The sequence below is a fragment of the Lutzomyia longipalpis genome, chromosome 3, assembly GCF_024334085.1.
Source record: "Lutzomyia longipalpis isolate SR_M1_2022 chromosome 3, ASM2433408v1".
NCBI classification, from domain to species: domain Eukaryota; kingdom Metazoa; phylum Arthropoda; class Insecta; order Diptera; family Psychodidae; genus Lutzomyia; species Lutzomyia longipalpis.
In genome coordinates, this window is record NC_074709.1 from 20,244,930 (window position 1) to 20,265,802 (window position 20,873).

Below are 20,873 nucleotides of genomic sequence, written 5' to 3' on the forward strand. Positions count from 1 at the left end.
TAAGTACTATTGTTTTCAAAAAGAATTTCTTTTTAAATCCAATTTATGCGATAAGAATAAGTTTTATTTAATGTCTTGTTATTAATTTATTTGAAAAATTTGAAAAAGAAATAAAAATGTTACACAAATTGAAAAATCTGTTTCAAAATTTCTCTCATTCATTCATCCTGTGTTGCCATGCCAAAGGATTCTTGTTTAATCAATAATCCTTTCAGTCACTTTTCTGTGTCGTTCAATTTCTCAGAAGAAAATAATAATAAAAAAAAGAAAGTCTCAGCAGAAATGGAGGTAATGGAGGAAGGAAATCTAATGGACAGGGTTCCCATCCTGCTCCAGAGAGATATGCAGTACTATCAGCAGAATCAAGTGGTGCTTCAGGAAACAATTTGCCCGGGAATTGTTGGTGGAAAGCTCGACTTTCCTCGATATGCCTCATTTGCAGCTGTAAAAATTGTTCGTTGGTGGGAAGATGAATACTATGCGGCTTATAAGAAGAATTCTGGACTCCTAAATATTGGGGACATCAGAGAAGACAACTTGGAGGTGGCTGAGAGTGATAGCGGACCCTGTGGGGGAATTGTAAAGACATCTGATCCGGAGAAGTTTGTGAACTTGGTTACAAAGTGTGCAGATCAACTTTTAGAACATATCCACCATCTTAGTCAGGAAGCTTTGGATCATGCAGACTTAACTGTCTTAACGGCTACAATTGGAGCTGCTGCATTGGTGAAGAATAGCATTTGGATCTACTTGCAGAATGTTTCTGTATCTGTTTGTCCACCGAGAGGTGATGAAAAGGGTGGTTCTCTCAAGATGAGCTACAAGCAGTACTCTGAACTTACTGAAGCCTTAGCAGAAAGACTTCTAGATCTGCACTGTCGCCTCCTAACGCTGTACATTCTTCAGGATGCTGAAACGCTCAACTGGGAGAATCAACAGCCATTTTTTGAATCCGAAAGAGGTTCCTACACTGTACAAATGTGGTGGCTCTATATGCAAGGTAAGGACATGTAGTACAGCTGTCTAGTTGTCTTACCTACCTAGCTTATTCACCTTTTCTACATTTCGGCTAGGAACACGGAAGGATCTCTGGAATTCCGTTCCGCCAAATATGGCTCAACGGGTTTTTGCGGGGATGCTCAATGAAACCTTAACCGTATTCACAATCCGTTACACCCAACTTATCCCTAGCCAGGCTAGATCTCAACTTCTCCTCGTAGACATTTGCAATATCCTCTTCTGTGTGGCTGAACTACTTCCGGTTATATCTGAAAATGCTGAAGCATACGTTGGCCTAAACATTGTGAATCAGACAAAAACAATTCGTGACATCCATGCTAAGTGCCAGGAACTGTTTACTTGTCTCATACTCCGGGGAGCTCCTCTAGGAACTCTATTCCGGGTTCTCAAGAAAGGACCACAAGCATTGGGAATGATGACATCTAGACAAGGTCTCCCAGCTCCATGGATAATCTTCACGCTTCCAAAGATGTTTCCTGCCAATCAGAATGGTCACTGGGCAACCAGGTGCTCAGAATTTGGACCCAATACAGCTCTGAGTTTGGAGTTGAGAGTCCTAATGGGAGCTCCGCAGGCTAATTGGTCACTACTTCTTAAAGTTTTGCTAATGCGCGATGCTACACTGTCAACAATCATCCTTCATCATTTACTGGCTAATCAACCGTCTAGTGATCGGTTCGTACCAGCTCTTGTTCAACCCCTACTCAACAGGAGGAAGTTTGCAAAAAAGTGCGAGGGTTTTATGTGCGGAATGGAGTGTACGAAAGTTGAAGAGTGGACAAAGGAAGATGTTGATCCTGTTGGACAGACCAACTATCAAGTTGTTCTGTCTCTAGTCTACGTTGTTGTAATGACGGGGAAGATGCACGATATTCATGTAACACTGATTTCAGCCTTGGAGAAAACTCAAGTTCGTGACTGGGCGGCAGCTCTCGATCGACGTCAAGTATGGAATCAGAAGAGACCAGCCTGGCTTGAAGCTCTACTTCATCTGATCTATCCGGTATTGGATCCAGTAGTTCACATGCTCATTTCAGCTGTGCACACTGGTAATGCATCCATGTATCAGGCTATGTCCCTTGCAATTTCCTGCTTCTCCGAAATGTGGGATTGTGTACCAGATTGCCTGTACAAGGTAGCTATTGCTCTAGCAGACATTATTCCTGCTGATGTACGTCCTCTTGGTGATTCAGTTCTCATTCAAATTCTCTTCATGGCACTCTATACGAAACTCATGGAAGCTGCTGAGAATGAAAGTGATAGAAATTCCGAGAAGGCATGCATTTGCCAGACTGTAGCAGAAGCTATCTGTTCAGTGGATGCCGATAACAAGCATACAGATCAACTTGGTTTATTCCTGAAGCAAGCTCGGGAGACACAGACGGCTCCAACAACCGTTGAGATGGCCATGGAGGAAACTGTTGGACTCAGCTTTGCATCTACGGTCAAGATAGATGAACTGGAAGCCGGAATGCAACCTAGTTCAACGTGTGGGGACGAATTTGACGTGGAAAATGCTGACTACATTGCAGAAATGCTTGCTAGTGAAGTCCTTACGACTCCTGTGGGGAAACAGAGTCTCAGGATTCTATTTCGGTACATTAAGAACAATCTGGAGTGGGTTTATCAGCAACTGGGTGTTAGTGAGGTAGAAAAAAGTGAACTACAACCACTTCCAGGGCAGAAGCTTGAAGAGGACAGCAAGACGTTGCTGCAGATTATGTTTCACATCGGGCATCAGCCATTTGATCAGCTGCTAACTGGTGGCCTGCGTATTGACTACGGTTCCTGGCTGCAGACGCCATTATCTATGAATGTTGAAAGAGCATGGTTGCAAATTGCACAGAGATTTGAATTTCAGGAAGGTGTGAAGCTTACGCTGCATGATACAACAATGGTGGCTTTTATTACAACTCAGCTTAAAAGCTCCTAAGATTTTGTTCAAGAGAATTGTTTAACCATTAGTACGTGTTGTTGATTGTAGATTTGGCTTCCTAATAGGAGAACCGAACATATAGGTTTTACAGAAAATTTCGTGACGTCATGAAGCAAATGCGTTTGAAGCATAAAATGTTTCGCCTTAGCCAATCACAGCTAAATGTAAACAATGAATAAAAAAACAAGAGTTCCGTGTCTTAATCAAATTCCTTGTATTTTATTCTTCATTTGTGCAATACAATTTATCAAAATCACGACAATTTGCTTGCAAAAATCGACACTACATTTGGTAAGTTTTTTTTTTACTATTTACTCTCCATTCATTTTGTAATTTTACGAAAAATCATGAAGTAAAGAACGATTTATACATCGATGTTCTTATTTATTTGTTATTCCATGAATAAGAAACCATTTCCAAATGTTTTTTTTTTTCATTATTTTCTGCACGACACCAACACTTAGAGAGTGTCCATAAAAATGTCCTTTACTACACCATTAAAAAAAATCCAATTATTGCTATCATTCTCCACATTCAGCAAGGAATTAATTTTTTATCTAAAAGTGTGTGATGGAAGATTATACGCTGAAGATTTACGCAAATATATTAACACAATACGGTGAATCAGTCATAATGGGATTTTCTTCATTTTTCCATTTCATTTTTTCTTTAATTGGTTCTTATTTTCTATGTTGCTAATGCCTAATTTGCTGCTTGTGGCGTAATTTAGTCCTGTTTGAGACCATTTGCTGTGGCCTGAGCAGCAGCCTGAGCCTCCAGTTCACGTCGGTTTATCTGAAAACGTGAAAAATTATTATTTTATGGAAATTCTTCAGTGTTGTGTAGAAAACATAAAGAAATTAAAAGAATTCAGTTCTCTAAAAAAAATCTGTTCTTTTTTTTACTGTTTTAAGATTTGGATAGTGGACGATGCTTCTAATTCGTTTGAAATTTATTAAGTAAAAGAAAAGTAAAAGATTTGTTTTTCCAGGGAACAGTCAGAACGATTCCTGGAATGACCTTTAAAGGTTCCTGAAAGTTAATTTTCCATTAAAAACACGATTAAAGAAAAAAAAATACAAATTGTCAATATCTTCCCAATAAAAAACATTTTGCCAATAATTGATCAATTATTGAGCTCAGTATTGAGTCAGTGTAGGTTTGCATAGTCGGTTTCGCTTAATTGCATAGTTGATCAATCAATTATTGGTTGAGCTGAAATTGGTTCAATATATGTGTAGATGGTCAATATTGATTGATCATAAATTGAGCATAATTTGATCAACTGATTGATAAAAAATAATTGAAAACAAAGTATTTGATCAATAGTTGATCAATCAGTGATCAATAATTGATTGAATTAAAATTGCCTCAATATTGATAGTATCAATATTGAGTCAATGTAGACCCGCATACAGGATTAATTTTTGAGAAATTAAAATTGACCTGAGATTAATGAATTTTTGATCAATAATTGATCAATTGATTGACTGATTTAATTGATTTATCAATTATTGATAAGTTAATCCTTAATCAATTTGGTTAACTCAAATATGATTGATCATTTGTAGGATATTTCATAGAAAACCTACTGATGAATTGCAAACGATTTCTAACAGAATCGACCCCAAAAAAACAGGATTTTCATAAAGAAAAAAATTCTCCTTATTCATCAAATGACCCCTGATTTTTCTTTGAATTAAATTCCTTAAAGCCACGTTGCCAGAGAAAAATAAATCGTTTAGAGAACATTCTGCTGTAACACATGTTAATTTATCTCACCTGATACCACACAACCAATCGTCCACCGAGCATGAATGTGAAGACGAGAGCTGGCCCAGATCTCTCAAAAGGATCACTGACCATGTAGTGTGAGTAGACGGCAAGTAGCATAAGAGCCAGGAGTGTGATGTTGGCAGCATTTTTGACTTTATCTACAAAAGGCACAGAGAGGGGCGAGCATTTAATAGATTTCAGGTACACATACACCGCCACAAGCCAAGAAAAGTTCATGGTGAGTGAAAATTCACGCGGCTCAGAACACGCCGCGTTGACTTTCCTCATCCATCAACCTTCGCGCGTGATACTCACGAAATGGTATAAACACCATGGCGAGTCCGCAGACAACTTCGAGTATACCAACCACCCGTCGATACCATTTGGATGGGATTTTGAGGTCAAAGAGCGACGCCATTGGGAAAACTTTTGCATATTTCACATACTCCTTCCGCTGAAAGAGAAAATTAAATTAAAACAATTTATTCTTCTCCCGAAGCATTCCAATGAAATCAATAAAATTTATTGATAAACCAATAAATCACAAGATAGCTTCCCCACCCCACCTAAAAAAGTTTTGGGGTACAGTGTTTGCCAAAGAATTGGCAAAATCCCAAGAAATTCATTCGTCAAACTTCTTTTTTTTTCTTTTGCGTCCTCACGCACTCACTCTTTCATTCACACTCACGCCAGGGAAACATGTATAAAATAATAACATTTAAAAGTTGAATTATACACGGCGTCTGATAACATTCTTCTCATTTTCCGCTCGATTTTCGCGCCACAGTCACTCAATTGCCAATATTTTACGCGTAAGAAAATATAGCGTCAAAATATACCTATAGATTTGTACTGTCCATTTGATCCTCAATAAAGTTCTTCTAGAATGTTCAGAAACAGTTAAAAGAGACCTTTTGAGACTTTCAATTTCTCATTGTGGCATAAACTGAGAAAACCCGGTAAAGATTTTCTTGAAAATGAAAACAATGACGTTACTAATGTTACTTTTAAGTATTCACATTAATGTTTTTTCGGTAAATTTTGAAAAGTCGCTTATGCTTCATTCATTAAAGAAAATAAAATAGAAGCAGTTCCTCTTCTTTTCCTACACACAGAAAAATACCACCGGAAAAGAACAATAATGACGTCATTGTTTGAATTTTTAAGAAAATAGAAGCCGGTTTTTCTCAACTGAATTGAATTTGAATTTTATTGAAAATGGGAAGATCTTTCAGTGACTTCTGTAGCTCTTTTGATCCTCTTTACAGGAATAATCTATCACGATTATTTTCTCGAATGAATGTTCAGCCTTATTTATCGTTAAATAATATCATTTGAGTTAGTTTTTATTTATTTATTTTCGCCAAAACATAGAATCAAGATTTTATTTGCTTAAAAAATGATAAAAAGGTAAGACATTACGTAAAATTTTAACAAAATTAATTTATTTTAAAGAAAATATAAAGTGTCAGTTATATTATTCATGAAAAATAGATTTTAGAGAGAGTAATAAAATATCAGTGTAAATTATTCATGAAATAAAGAAATAAATTTATATCTTTGTTTTCTTTCCAAATATTGTCGTTGATCAGTTAAACAATGAAATCTCAATACGATTTTTACTAGCTTTAAGTATCAGGTAGACTTTGAGTTTTTTACACAATATTTCTACGCGTAATTTTAAGCCAAATATATATAGCATAGTCGCTAAGAGAAGCGCCCGCAATTGTTGCAAAAATTAAAATTACATAAATATTTTGAAGATGAGTTTAAAATGAAACGAATTTATGATTTATAGACTGCAAAGGAGGTGAATTTTGTGGTATTATTTGCGGAGGTGGAAAAGAAGCTAATAACACTCTACACGTTGTTAGAGCCTGTAACTAAAAATAGGACCAAATGTTTCCTATACGCGGTTTTTTTTGCCTCCAAGATGTATAAAAATGCTTGAAAAATTCACTCGTCTTCCTGAGAAGTGGCGATATTAATAGGATCGTGGGAAGAAATTGAACTTGAAAGCTATTTTTTGCACAATCACAAGAAAACGTTGTCTATGGTTCATTTTTGCTGAATGAAACGCGACAGATAATATCCATACGTGCACCGTGCATTCTTTCGGGAGCTTCCGTTTTAGCATTTTAACATTATGTTGGAATTCTTTTGATCAATGTGCCAGCTAAAGCCAGAGAATCAGTCAAGATGCAAGTGATCGTGTCATTCAGTCAATTGTTTTATCATTGCTATGCGTTGCTTTTAACCCTCAATTGCCACTCATAATCAAACTCTCAACGGATGAGCGGGATGTGAGCATACAAAATGTATTATTCTATTTATTCGCGTCTAACTATTGAGAATTAAACGAACACCTGTTGGTCGAAAATCACCTTCTCATTTCGTGAGCTTTCCTCACCACTACTCGTCGCTCGGAGCACAATGAGAAAATTCGTGAATGTGGAAAATTATATTGAAAATTTTCGGTTACATACAAAACACGATTTTCCACCCCGCACTCCACCTCTTTGTCTTAATCATCACGCGAAATAACTTAGAATCCGTCGCTCAATGCTGCCAAATTTCAAAATAGCTACAAGCTAAGTGATTCTCTTAAAGGAAAATTCTTATATGAGAAAGTAAAATGTAAAACAATCATCTGGGCGCAATAACTTGATGCTAAATTACGTGATTAGTTATGCAAAAATGCACGGGGAAATTCAATATTTTTAGTTAACTGAGCCAAAAATTTAGATTAAAAAAAAAAGAAATAATTTCAAATTTAAAAATATTGATTTTTCATTAAAAAATGATTTTTGAACGTTTTAAAAAAAATGTCAAATGCTAGAATAAAACGTTAAATCATAAAAACAACACGTCAAACGTTCGAAAATACGTTCAAACATTAAAAAAATTCAAACGATGTAATAAACATTAACTGATTGATAATGTTTGACAAAATGTCAAAGTATCAAACGTTAGGAAAAGACATCAAACGTTAAAAATTATCGGAAAAATCTGAAAAAATTCTAACATAAAAAACAAATATCAAACGTTAAGAAAAACGTTAAATGATGAAATAACACGTCAAAATATGTTAGAATAATCAATGCCTTAACCATTTGAAAAAAATATCAAACTATGTAATAAACGTCAAATGACTCTAAAAATTAAAAAAAAAAACTTTAGAAGAGAATTCAAATGTTTGAAAAAGAGCATCTAAACGTTTGAATAAAAACATAAAACTTTAGAAAAAAAGTTGAACATTTCAAAAAGAAAAACGTCAAACGTTAAGAATCGGCTAATGATAGAAAATTCTAACCATTAAGAAAGAGATGTCAAACGTTAGAAAAATCGTCAAATATTAGAAAGAGGAACGTAGAACGTTAGAAGAAACATCAAACGTCAAAGAACAATATTCAATACTTAATTCGTCAAAAAATATCAGTCGTAAGAAATTGAGCGTCAAACGTAAGAATTTCACAAACACTAAGAATTCGAATGCAACAAACGTTAAAATGTGTTGAATTCATTACATTAAAAGCCCATAATATTGAAAAAAGCATAAATCATTTTTTAAGCGTTTTCGCGTTTCCTTTTTGACTATTTTAATCTATTGGTTTTCTTTAAATTAACATTGTTTTCACAAATTATAGGATTATTGGTATCACAGAGCTACTATGTTTGCTTTTAATTCATCTTGCTCTTAACGATCAACCCTATAAAAGGAGTTTATCCATAGATATATGAAAGTCCTCCTCACTCATTTTATTTTGTAGTGTTATAGAGAATAAGAAGTCGCCAAAGAATCTCCCTATTTTCTACTAAGAATGCTTGGAAAAAGGCGGCAAAGATTGCCAAAAATGTTAAGAAATTCGTCGCCATTTTACATTTTTCTCCCTTTAAATATTTCAAAACTTTCTATACAATCATACTCGCTTTAACTGTTTCTCGAATTTACTCATCAAACGAATTGGTAGAAATTACCAAAAATGTCGTCAGAGTATTAAATAAATGAGAAAGTTTAAACACTTTGTGAACACACCAATCAGTGCACTGAAAATACTGCATGTTTATCTAATTTTTCATCTTTTCCCATCCACTCATTCCACTCAATTTCCTCACAACGAAAATCCCCATGAAATTGTTTTCTTGCAAAAAAAAAAATGCTCCATTTTCGTTGAAAAATGGTGACATCTGCGGACAATTTATTGGCAGCTCAGACACTTCGCAAACTGATAACGAACCACGCCCACGCCCGCACTTTGTCTCACATCCCATGGAAGGATTTTCCACTCATCAATCAATTTTTTTTTCTCAACCTCTCTTCTTCCTTTTACAACGAATACGGGAAAATGGGTTTGTCAATTAATTTGTAACTAAGAAGAACAGAAAAAAAAATCCTTACCAAATCTCTGTGGAGTTCCTTGCTGAAATATGGGCTGAGCTTCATTGTACCGATGAAAATGAAGAAAAGTCCCAGGAGTATTGATAAACTCTTCAAGACAATGGATGTTGAGGCTGCCATTTTTATTAATTAGCTGCCTTTTCACGAAAAACTCAAAATTTATTCCACAGAAAAATCACAAAACTTATTTTTATTTAAACTAAAAATCACAAAATTCGCTTTTCACATAACAAAATTGTCTCGCCCACGGAAAATTCTCGCCACAGAATCACTTCTTCTTCACCATTTTTGCAAGATTACACCAAAAACGGTTTTTTTCGCGCGCGGAAAATTCTGCAGGAAGTTCGCTTTGGTGGGAAAATGCGACAGCAAAGGTCACTTTTTCTGCTTTTTCTTCACACCAATTTATCGCTCGATGGAATATTTTATGGGTTTTCGAGTTAGAATTCCTACAAGGAGGAAAATAAAAATGTCGGGCCGCACAGTTTACTCGTTGGATAGACACTGAGAGACGACGACGGTGAAAAAATCAATAGAGACGCTCGCCTCTCGGAAAAACTTCTCTCAGTATGAGAGAAAATATTTCCCAATGAGTCGGAAAATTTCTTTCTCAGGGAGTTGGCGCACACACGCCCTTGCGTTTTGCACCACTTTTGCACAAAACTTGCCAATTATTTGCACATCATTCGCTGTAAATAAATAATAAATGGCCCAATAGTCACCTAGGTGACCTAGGAAAACATTCTTTGTGTGGGATTTCCCATTAAATACACGGAAAATACCCCATAGGGTATTTGTTTACATTCAACCGGCTTTTGGAGAGTGGAATGGGGCAGTGTTGACTAAACATTTCCCCTCATTTTCCACGTGCTCACTCCAAAAAGGCAAATTACAATTGAAAATTTAACTGTTAAACATGAACAAAATGGCGCCAAAAAGTTTAAATTAAGATTCTTGGGCATCAAAGGACGCTTAGTGGGCGTTCAAGATGGCGTCCTTCTTTGGAAAAACAATGAGAAAATTGGCGGTAAAAAGAGGTCTACAGCGGCATGCAAACTCATGTCGACGCACATGGATGATGATGAGGGGATGAAGCGACGTGCCAGGGGATGCTTCTCCATGGCAATCGCGGCCATTTTTCCATTTTCCATCGATTCTGTCAGTGACAGTGAAAATTTCTCATCGACTACACAATGGTGGTGGGAAAATTCTAGAAAATCAGTGTAAAATGCTGGGTAGGAAGCAAAGTCTCAAAGGCGAACCAATCCTTGCGGACTACGGACCCGAAGAGTCGTTAAACGAAAGTGCAGACATTGAGTGGATTAATAAACTATGGGTGAGACGGTTGATGCGTCTCTGTGCCCTAGTTTCCCTGACTTCCGTCTCCCTAAACACCCCCAAGACCTTCGAGAGGTACCCCCCGTTGCAGTACATCACCTTCGTGTGCGACACCATCGTCACGTTCCTCTTTACATCGGAGATGATTGCAAAGATGCACATCCGGGGTGTGTACAAGGGTGAGGTGCCCTACCTCAAGGACCACTGGTGCCAATTTGACGCAACAATGGTCATCTTTCTCTGGATGTCTATAAGTTTGCAGATATTTGAGATCCTGGGAATAGTTCCAGGGTTCTCCTATCTGTCCATTATGCGTGCACCACGACCACTCATAATGATTCGCTTTCTGAGAGTTTTCCTGAAGTTTTCCATGCCGAAGAGTCGTATCAACCAAATTTTCAAGTAAGTTTCTGCTCATTTTGATGCTAAAACATGTCTAGGAAGAACGGATGAAACTTACTTTACTAACCGACAACCATAACTAACTGAACTGTAATAAACTAACTGAAAATTATTGGATTTTTAGTTATATATAATTAACTTTAATTAACTGCAATGGCGACTTTCATGGAGAACGATTGCAACTGATGAAACTAACGTCAAGACTTTCCACAAATCAAGACTGCAACGAATAAATCAGGAAAACTGAAACAATTTGTAACTAAAACCTTTTTTAATTTTATTTTCAGGCGGTCTAGTCAGCAAATCTACAACGTAACCCTCTTCTTCCTGTTCTTCATGTCTCTCTATGGGCTGTTGGGGGTGCAATTTTTCGGCGAACTTAAGAACCATTGCGTTCTTAATACAACGGAAATGGAGTAAGTTAAGCAAATCTTGAACTTTAAAATAGAATCATATACTTGCGTAGTTGTGTTAATCTGTTTCTTACGCCATGTTTAAGTTTTGAGGCCAGTTTTAAATTTTTTAGGACCAAGTTTCGGCTTAAGAAACTTTGGTCTTGCTTAAAAAACTTAAGGCCTAGGATAAATTAAGCTCTACATTAAAAAATTAGGCCTGGCCTTAAGAAGCTCAGGTTTAAGAAAAACCAGACTTAGTACCTGAATTTCTAAATCCTATGTCTAGGTCCTTAGATCCTGCTACAGTATTTTCTCAATTTATTATTTAATGTGTATTTGCCTCTTCTAGCACCTTAACAATCAACTCTTTGGCCATCCCAGACACCTTCTGCTCCACTGATGAAGATTCAGGATACCAATGTCCTGATGGAATGAAGTGCATGAAGATGGACTTCCTTTCAAGCTACGTTCAGGGTTTCAATGGCTTCGAAGATATCGCAACGAGCATCTTTACAGTGTATCAGGCTGCATCGCAAGAAGGCTGGGTATTCATAATGTACCGAGCAATTGACTCTCTCCCAGCATGGCGAGCTGCCTTCTACTTCAGCACAATGATCTTCTTCTTAGCTTGGCTTGTGAAGAACGTTTTCATTGCTGTCATTACGGAGACTTTCAATGAAATCCGTGTACAATTTCAGCAAATGTGGGGTGTGAGGGGACAAATTCAGAACAGTACGGCATCGCAGATCCTATCAGGAGATGATACAGGATGGAAACTTGTAACGATAGATGAAAACAAACATGGAGGACTGGCACCGGAGACATGTCATGCTGTTCTACGATCTCCATATTTTCGACTCCTAGTTATGACCGTGATCCTAGCGAATGGGATTGTAACAGCCTCGATGCACTTTAAGCATGATGGACGACCACGTCAAGTTTTCTACGAGAGCTACTACTACATCGAGGTTGCTTTCACATTCTTCTTGGATTTGGAGACGCTTTTCAAAATCTACTGCCTCGGCTGGAGAGGATACTTCAAGCATTCCATCCACAAATTTGAACTACTTCTTGCAATTGGAACAACCTGTAAGATTAACAGTAAGGCATGAGCGGATTAACGGGACATCGATCGCCAACCTTGTCGGGACAGTCAGTGTTGTGATGGCAGTGACTGCGACAGGAGGTGTGTCGACACGTCCTTGCCGCTTGGAATGTAAGAGGGATCTTACATTTCAGAAGTGGGATGCGACTCTGCTGCAGAAGGAAGTGGAAGGAGTTCAAAGATGATGCAGCCATAAAGGATAAGGTAGGCGATTAGAAAATAGAGAGAAAAGCGCGGAATGAATAAAATGGCGCAAAGAGCGGAAAGTAGGAGCGGGAAACGGGAAAATGGTAAAAAGGAATGAGATTTTTTGTTTATCGGCAATTAAGCGGTGGGTTTTATATTTACTAGAGATTAAAGGAAAATGTGATGTCAAAAGATTTAAAATAAAAAATAAATAGCTAAGAGGAAAATAAATTAAAGAATTATCTTGAGAATGCATGCCATGAAGAATGATTCGAGAGGTGGTATCGGGAAACGGGAATTGCGCGAATTCACTCGGGTGAGTTCGGGATGAGTCGGTATCGCAGAGTGAAATGTCAAATGATTGTTGTTATTGTGGAATACATGAAAGAAAACAAAAGCGGAACGCGAGTGATTAACTAAAATAGCAGTAAAAGGTGAGAATTATAAAGGAAGTAAAGTTAAATCAGAGAGGAAAGTAAGTACACAGAAAAAAAAATTAAAAAATTCATCCGAATTATTCGAGGAATTTGGGAGATAAATTGGAATGGAAATTTTAGGTTAGAATGGATGAAAGAGGAATCGATTTGGAGGAAAGAGAGCTCCGGGAGTACGATGAAGAAGCAATGGGAGGAGATGAACAGGGAGAAGTGATTAAACACTACAGGCAAAAGATCCGTGAATTGGAAAAGGAGAATGAAGCGCTCAAACGGAGTACATCTTCATCAAGTTCAAGGGAAGTGGGAACATTCCGACTGGCTGGTGGGGAAATTAAAGATTTGATCCCGGCGTTCCGACCTGGGGAAGATGAGACAACCACAGAAGAGTGGATTGAGAATCTAGAATCCATGCGGGAGATCTATGAATGGACCGATCAACAAGTTCTGCTGTATGCGTCAATTCGGCTCAAAGGAGCCGCAAAGAAGTGGCATTCAACCACAAAGACGAAAACGTGGGATGAATTCAAGCGGGAACTGATGAAAGCTTTTCCGGAGAAGATTAATGTAGGGAGGATAATTAAAGAGATTCAAGGGAGAAAGAGAAAGCGAGATGAAACCGTAACCGAGTACTTCTTTGAAATGAGACAGAAAGGGAAAAAGATAAAGCTGGATGATGCGACGATCGCAAAGTACATTATAGCAGGACTGGGAGATGAGAAATTGATCGGTATGGTGGCCGGAGCTAACTACGACTCCCCACAGGAATTGCTCCAGAAAATCAAAGATGCTGAGGATATTCGTAGAGCCATGAGAAAACACGGAATTGGCGAATCAGGGGGGAAAGAAAAGGGAGAAAAAAACGATGCACGGCCTGAACAAGAGAGCCAGGATGGGAATCAGGTGCAGAAAGTATCTTGCTACAATTGCGGGAAAGTTGGTCAGACAGCCAGAGAATGCCATGAAAGAGAAAACAAACAACGAGACATGAAGGCAGAAATCACGTGCTTCAAATGCAACGAGAAAGGTCACATAGCAAGATTCTGTGGCAAAAATGAGACAGACTCAAAGATGATCCATAAGGGTAACATGAGAATAATTGAAGTTGAGGAAAAAGAAAATCCGAACTACAAGGAGGTGAAAATTAACGAGAAAAAGCTCTGGGCTTACATTGATCAAGGGAGCGATTGCACCACAATGAGGAAATCTGATGTAGAAGCTCTGGGGGTGGAGATTAAATCGAGAACGACAACGCTGAGAGGATTCGCAGGACAATGCCAGACCGTGGGGCAAACGGAAGTATGGGTTACGATTGACGAGGTGCGAAGGCAAACAACCGTCCATGTCGTTCCAGATGAAGCTCAAAACATTCCAGTGATTGTCGGCCTTGATATTTTGGGAAAGGAAGACATACGAGTCGTCAGGCAAGGCAAAACGTTGCAGATAGAGGATGTCCGGAAGGATGCAAACGAGAAGACAATTTGAATTGTTAGAAAAATAAATTAAGCAACGTGCAAATAGATTGGTGGAGAGAAAACAATCTTTTTATATTACAGGAAGTGAGAGGGAATATTTAGTGTTTAACTCAGGAAATGGGTGAACATAATAAGGGAGTGTATCAGAGGTTCTATAGGGTGAGTACAAAATGATATGTTGACACAGGTGAATGACAAAGCAGGATTGTTGTAAAGAATCTGAAAGTAAGTTTTTTTATCTGAGAATTGTAGGGAAGTCTTAGAATGGGGGTTCGCATAGGGACGTTGAATGTTTAAGTCAAGCGAAGAAGGAAGTAATAAAAAAAAAAAATTGAGTTGAATGAAGAAGGGAAGAATAGAGAACTTCATGCTGAAACACCCTTGGTTGAGTCCGAGACGTGTCAAGAAAGTTGAAGTCACTAGAGAAATGCAAGCGAGGAAAAATTAGAGTTAGGCAAAGTAGAGATTGCGAGAAAGCTTCATGCTGGAACACCCTTGGTTAATTTCAAGACGTGTCCAGAAGAAGTCGAAGTCAATAAGAGAGAAGCAAAAGAAATGAGAGTTGGTTGAAGCAGAGATTGCGAGAAAGCTTCATGCTGGAACACCCTTGGTTCAGTTCAAGACGTGTCCAGATGAAGTAGAAGGCAAGGAAGAGAGAAGCAAAAGAAAATGAGAGTTGGTTGAAGTAGATATTGCGAGAAAGCTTCATGCTGGAACACCCTTGGTTCAGTTCAAGACGTGTCCAGATGAAGTAGAAGGCAAGGAAGAGAGAAGATTGAGAGTTGGTTGAAGCAGAGCCTGATGAGCGTCAATCTGAAACACCCTTGGTTAAGTTCAAGACGTGTCCAGATGAAGTAGAAGGCAATGAAGAGAGAAGATTGAGAGTTGGTTGAAGCAGAGCCTGATGAGCGTCAATCTGGAACACCCTTGGTTAAGTTCAAGACGTGTGCAGAAGAAGTCGAAATCAATGAAGAGAGAACAAGGAAGATTGAGAGTTAGTCGAAGTGAAGTATGTGAATGAGAGCCACTCTGGAACACCCTTGGTTTAGTTCAAGACGTGTCCAGAGTAAGTCGAAGCCGATGAAGAGGGAAATAAGAGAAGATTGAGAGTCAGTTGAAGCAGAATCTAGGAATGAGCGTCATAGCAACATAGCATCTTATGTCAGGAGTGGCCGAGGGGTTGAGAAACGGCATTGAGACAGGTATCAATAAACGGAACGGATTAGAAGTAGTCAGTATTGGTTAGAGTACTGAGAGTAAGTCGAGTTATATGATGCAGGAGCAACGACGATCAGATAAAACGGAGTAATTATTCAGAAGACAGGTGAATAGAAAATCCGGTTAAGGGCGAAGAATGAGAGTTAGAGCGCAGTCAGAAGAGGGCAAGAGGATTAGTACAAGAACAGAATTCATGAGAATAGAGGAAGATAAGACGAGCAGGAAAGATCAAAGTGAGTCAGAAATTGTACGAAGCAAGAGAAGTTCAGGGAGGTAATTAGAGCGAATGTAGAGCGATAATCTAACGTGACGAATGACGTCAAGGTCGCTGAGGGCAGCTCCTGAAGTCAGGAGTGGCCGAATGTAAGATTAACAGTAAGGCATGAGCGGATTAACGGGACATCGATCGCCAACCTTGTCGGGACAGTCAGTGTTGTGATGGCAGTGACTGCGACAGGAGGTGTGTCGACACGTCCTTGCCGCTTGGAATGTAAGAGGGATCTTACAAACCCTTCACATAATTCCTGGACTCTACCTCTCCGGATTGACGTACTTCCAAGTCCTGCGTGTTGTTAGACTCATTAAGGCTTCACCAATGCTCGAAGGATTCGTTTATAAGATTTTTGGACCAGGAAAGAAACTCGGCTCATTGATCATCTTCACAATGTGCTTACTTATAATCAGCTCCAGCATTTCGATGCAGCTCTTTTGCTTCCTGTGTGACTTTACAAAGTTCGAAAGCTTTCCCGAAGCTTTCATGTCTATGTTCCAGATTCTCACGCAGGAAGCTTGGGTGGAAGTTATGGATGAAACTATGATACGCACCAGCAAAACCCTCACACCCCTCGTTGCCATGTACTTTATCCTTTATCATCTCTTCGTCACGCTGGTAAGACTAAGTTCTAGGAACAAAGTGAAGACTTCATTGAGTCTACTCATGTTAATGCAATATCTCTTTTGTAGATTGTGCTCTCACTTTTCGTCGCAGTCATCTTGGACAATTTGGAGTTGGATGAAGATATCAAGAAGTTAAAGCAACTAAAGTTCCGGGAACAAAGTGCTGAGATCAAGGAGACACTTCCATTTAGATTGAGAGTTTTCGAAAAATTCCCAGACTCTCCACAAATGACAATCCTGCACAAAATCCCGAATGATTTTACTCTTCCCAAAGTGAGGGAATCGTTTATGAAGCACTTTGTAACTGAATTAGAATCAGACGATCCATCTTTAGTTGAGGGAATCATGAAGCAACCAACTTCGGAGTACTGGGAGTCCAATATTGTCTTCAAGAAGCGCAAACCCGTGAGGATTATGTACTGTACCCCGAAAGTTCGATCAGTTGGAAGCAGCTTGAGAAAATTGGCTATTACGCACATTATCAATGACTCCAACAATCAGAGATTAATGTTGGGAGATTCAGCCATACTGCCAGTTGTTGGTGCCAAATCTGGATTGAAATCTCAGGGCACTGTAACACACCCTAAGCAGTGGAGGATGGATCAGAAGAAATTTGGGTCTAGATCAATCCGTCGAAGTGTTCGGAGTGGTTCGATCAAATTGAAGCAGACTTATGAACATCTAATGGAAAATGGTGATATTGGAGCAGCATCCAGGGTGACTTCATCCCGTGCTCGGCCTCATGATCTTGATATTAAACTCCTTCAGGCGAAGAGGCAGCAAGCAGAGATGCGTCGAAATCAGCGAGAGGAAGATCTGAGGGAGAATCATCCCTTTTTCGACACACCGCTCTTCATTGTTCCAAGAGAAAGCCGCTTCAGGAAGTTTTGTCGTAAAATCGTCCACGGTCGCTACGATGCACGACTCAAGGATCCATTAACGGGAAAGGAGCGAAAAGTTCAGTACAAAAGTCTTCACAATTTCCTGGGCTTAGTTACCTATCTCGACTGGGTGATGATCTTCGTAACAACCCTGTCTTGCATTTCAATGATGTTTGAAACTCCCACCTACCGTATTATGGAGCATCCAGCTCTTCAGGTTGCTGAGTATGTTTTTGTGATCTTTATGAGTTTGGAATTGGCTCTGAAGATCCTCGCTGATGGTTTATTCTTCACACCAAAAGCCTACATAAAAGACGTGGCGTCTGCTCTTGATGTTTTCATCTATGTTGTCTCCACGACTTTCCTTTGTTGGATGCCAAAGCAAGTGCCAAGTAATTCTGTAGCACAACTCCTCATGATCCTCAGATGTGTTCGTCCTTTGAGAATTTTCACCCTTGTGCCGCATATGCGGAAAGTCGTGTACGAACTGTGTAGGGGTTTCAAGGAGATTCTTTTGGTATCAACACTCCTCATTCTTCTTATGTTTGTCTTCGCAAGCTATGGCGTTCAACTGTATGGAGGAAGGCTTGCCCGGTGCAATGATCCGACAATTTTAAAGCGAGAGGACTGCGTTGGAGTCTTCATGAGACGAGTTTTCGTTACAAAGATGAAGCTCACGCTTGGTGTTAATGAATCCTACCCATCAATGCTGGTTCCACGTGTCTGGGCAAATCCTCGACGTTTCAATTTTGACAATATCGGCGATGCTATGTTGGCACTTTTTGAAGTTCTCTCCTTCAAAGGCTGGCTCGATGTTAGGGATGTCCTGATCAAGGCAGTTGGACCTGTTCATGCAATCTACATTCACATTTACATTTTCTTAGGATGCATGATTGGCCTAACATTGTTCGTGGGTGTTGTTATTGCAAACTATTCAGAAAATAAGGGAACTGCTCTGCTTACGGTTGATCAGAGAAGATGGTGCGATCTGAAGAAACGACTAAAAATTGCGCAACCTCTGCATCTTCCACCTAGGCCCGATGGGCGCAAAGTCCGAGCTTTTGTCTACGACATCACGCAGCATATAATCTTTAAGAGATGCATTGCTATTGTAGTCCTCGTCAACAGTATGCTCTTGTCAATCACATGGATAATGAATGAGGTTCATACGGAACGCCTTGTAATCGTCAGTACACTCCTTAATTTTGTCTTTGTCCTCGAGGTGGTGATGAAGAATATTGCCTTTACACCTCGTGGCTATTGGCAGAGTCGTAGGAATCGCTACGATCTTCTCGTCACTGTTGCTGGAGTCGTCTGGATTTTCCTTCAGATCATCCTTCGGAGTCCTCTGTCGTACTTCCTAGGATTTATGGTGGTCATCCTGCGTTTCTTCACCATTACTGGAAAGCATACAACCCTAAAGATGTTGATGCTGACTGTTGGTGTGTCAGTTTGCAAGTCCTTCTTCATCATCTTCGGTATGTTTCTCCTGGTATTCTTCTACGCCCTTGCTGGAACAATCCTCTTTGGGACGGTTAAATACGGCGAAGGCATCGGGAGACGTGCAAACTTTGGATCTCCAGTAACGGGCGTTGCAATGCTGTTTAGGATTGTAACTGGAGAAGATTGGAACAAAATCATGCACGACTGCATGGTACAACCACCTTACTGCACACCATCTGGAAATTACTGGGAAACTGACTGTGGAAACTTTACAGCAAGTCTCATCTATTTCTGCACCTTCTACGTCATCATAACGTACATTGTCCTTAACCTCTTAGTGGCTATTATTATGGAGAACTTTTCCTTGTTCTATTCAAATGAGGAAGACGCCTTGCTCTCATACGCTGATATTCGTAACTTCCAGAATACATGGAACGTCGTTGATATTCATCAGCGAGGAGTTATTCCAGTACGACGTGTTAAGTTCATTTTGAGACTCCTCAAAGGACGCCTCGAGTGTGATCCACAGAAAGATCGTCTTCTCTTCAAGTACATGTGCTACGAATTGGATAAGCTGCACAATGGCGAGGATGTTACCTTCCATGATGTAATCAATATGCTATCATACAGATCTGTTGACATCAGGAAGGCTCTGCAACTGGAGGAATTACTGGCACGAGAGGAATTTGAGTACATTATAGAGGAAGAAGTTGCTAAGCAGACCATTAGAACTTGGCTGGAAGGATGTCTCAAGAAAATACGATCTCAGAACATTGCAAAACAACAGAATTCCCTCATTGCCGGTCTCAGAGCAACAAATGAAGTCCCCAAATCCGATTCAACCGAAGATAAACTCCCCAAAGAACCACAAGATATTGAGCAGGAAGTGAAGGATGCTGAAGCACTACGGCTACGGAAGAAATCTCAAAATGTTCTCAATCGTTCTGATTCCACGGGAAGTGCAAGTGGAAGGAAGTTTCTAGCGCCAACACTATCGGATCCACAGGCACGCAATGAGAAGGAACGTTTTGCCAATAGCAAGAAGAAAACCCCGCGTCCACAGGCAACTACCAAGAACAATTTGCCGCTCTTGAATGAATTTTCGCACAATCAGACACAAATTGTGGGATCCATTAATCAAACTAATCTTATTTACGAAGTCCAAGGATGGTTCCAGGAGCAAGTTACTTGTGCTATGAGTAGCGATGAAGAAGAGTAGGATGTTTTATGTTTAATTAGGAGGATCTTGACGATTTATGTGAAAAAAAAATGGCGGCATGTAGCTATTACGAAACATAGTAATGCGTATAAATTAGTAAGGAGATTAATTTTTACCGCCATCTTGGAAAAAACTTTCGTTAATTGATCAAAAATTGATTTTATCTTGTGAAGTATGGTGTTTTCACAGGGCTGTTTAATGTTGGAGTATGTTGTATTTTATGTTTGATTGTTGTTTTTATTAATTCCAAGAAATAGGTAAATGATCGATTAAAAATTAGGAAAATATAACTACAATATCTGTACGTTCTTATCTGTATTATTGCGTACCTAACTTAGAAAGATTAGTTTCTTTAATTTGTGTTTATCTTAATCTTTATGAATTATTTTTAATCTATAAAACTTTGTGATGGTGGAAGGAAAATTGTAAGAAAAATTACCCCACTTACCTTTAATTCCTTTATTTTCCAAGTAGTGGACACGGGCATAGCCTTAACGGCCAAAATTAACACAAATTCACTGCACAAGATAGAAAAATGTTAACAAATTCATCTGTATTCAATGTTAAGAGAATAAATTCTGTGTTTACTAGAATAAAATTCACTTTGTGGAGCTTCTTTTGCAAACTTTTCACATTTTCTTCTGCAAAAAATCGTTTCTAACCTCTATTTGCGCGTTTTTCTTACGAATGGAGTGATCGAAGCGCGTTTGTGGGAGAAAATACAACTAAACCGGGCCGAAGGTGTTACG

General features: G+C 39.0%; 4 protein-coding genes across 5 annotated transcripts; 3 read left to right on the forward strand and 1 right to left on the reverse strand.

Moving 5' to 3' along the window:
* The first annotated feature begins 282 nt into the window (after window positions 1–282).
* LOC129792544 (uncharacterized) lies at window positions 283–2,953 on the forward strand. The gene is made up of 2 exons (XM_055831672.1): window positions 283–1,000; window positions 1,074–2,953. Exons 1-2 carry the CDS (start codon window positions 283–285, stop codon window positions 2,951–2,953), a joined length of 2,598 nt encoding a protein of 865 aa, XP_055687647.1.
* A 193-nt stretch (window positions 2,954–3,146) lies between these two features.
* Window positions 3,147–9,648, reverse strand: LOC129792545 (novel acetylcholine receptor chaperone). Its single transcript, XM_055831673.1, has 4 exons — window positions 9,132–9,648; window positions 5,048–5,186; window positions 4,739–4,890; window positions 3,147–3,751 (listed from the first exon to the last, which is right to left on the reverse strand). The coding sequence occupies exons 1-4, from the start codon at window positions 9,249–9,251 to the stop codon at window positions 3,683–3,685; spliced, it is 480 nt and encodes a 159-aa protein (XP_055687648.1). The 5' UTR covers window positions 9,252–9,648; the 3' UTR covers window positions 3,147–3,682.
* A 640-nt stretch (window positions 9,649–10,288) lies between these two features.
* Window positions 10,289–20,776, forward strand: LOC129792546 (sodium leak channel NALCN). The gene is made up of 5 exons (XM_055831674.1): window positions 10,289–10,871; window positions 11,159–11,287; window positions 11,616–12,353; window positions 16,195–16,573; window positions 16,648–20,776. Exons 1-5 carry the CDS (start codon window positions 10,360–10,362, stop codon window positions 20,122–20,124), a joined length of 5,235 nt encoding a protein of 1,744 aa, XP_055687649.1. The 5' UTR covers window positions 10,289–10,359; the 3' UTR covers window positions 20,125–20,776.
* LOC129792547 (uncharacterized) lies at window positions 12,394–15,005 on the forward strand. Of its 2 annotated transcripts, none has more exons than XM_055831676.1 (2): window positions 12,394–14,479; window positions 14,548–15,005. In XM_055831676.1, exon 1 carries the CDS (start codon window positions 13,121–13,123, stop codon window positions 14,474–14,476), a length of 1,356 nt encoding a protein of 451 aa, XP_055687651.1. In that variant the 5' UTR covers window positions 12,394–13,120; the 3' UTR covers window positions 14,477–14,479; window positions 14,548–15,005. The 2 variants fall into 2 exon arrangements, with proteins under 2 accessions (XP_055687651.1, XP_055687650.1); XM_055831675.1 differs by having other exon boundaries at window positions 12,394–13,032; window positions 13,115–15,005.
* Window positions 20,777–20,873: the final 97 nt, after the last annotated feature.

Coding starts and splice junctions, on each gene's coding strand:
- LOC129792547 (XM_055831676.1), top strand. CDS start 13,121: ATGGATGAAAGAGGAATCGATTTGGAGGAAAGAGAGCTCCGGGAGTAC.
- LOC129792545 (XM_055831673.1), bottom strand. CDS start 9,251: ATGGCAGCCTCAACATCCATTGTCTTGAAGAGTTTATCAATACTCCTG. Junction 5,187..9,131: donor AGGAACTCCACAGAGATTTG/GTAAGGATTTTT, acceptor TTTCTCTTTCAG/CGGAAGGAGTATGTGAAATA. Junction 3,752..4,738: donor GATTGGTTGTGTGGTATCAG/GTGAGATAAATT, acceptor TCACGTTTTCAG/ATAAACCGACGTGAACTGGA.
- LOC129792546 (XM_055831674.1), top strand. CDS start 10,360: ATGCTGGGTAGGAAGCAAAGTCTCAAAGGCGAACCAATCCTTGCGGAC. Junction 11,288..11,615: donor CTTAATACAACGGAAATGGA/GTAAGTTAAGCA, acceptor TGCCTCTTCTAG/CACCTTAACAATCAACTCTT. Junction 16,574..16,647: donor ATCATCTCTTCGTCACGCTG/GTAAGACTAAGT, acceptor TCTCTTTTGTAG/ATTGTGCTCTCACTTTTCGT.
- LOC129792544 (XM_055831672.1), top strand. CDS start 283: ATGGAGGTAATGGAGGAAGGAAATCTAATGGACAGGGTTCCCATCCTG. Junction 1,001..1,073: donor GTGGTGGCTCTATATGCAAG/GTAAGGACATGT, acceptor CATTTCGGCTAG/GAACACGGAAGGATCTCTGG.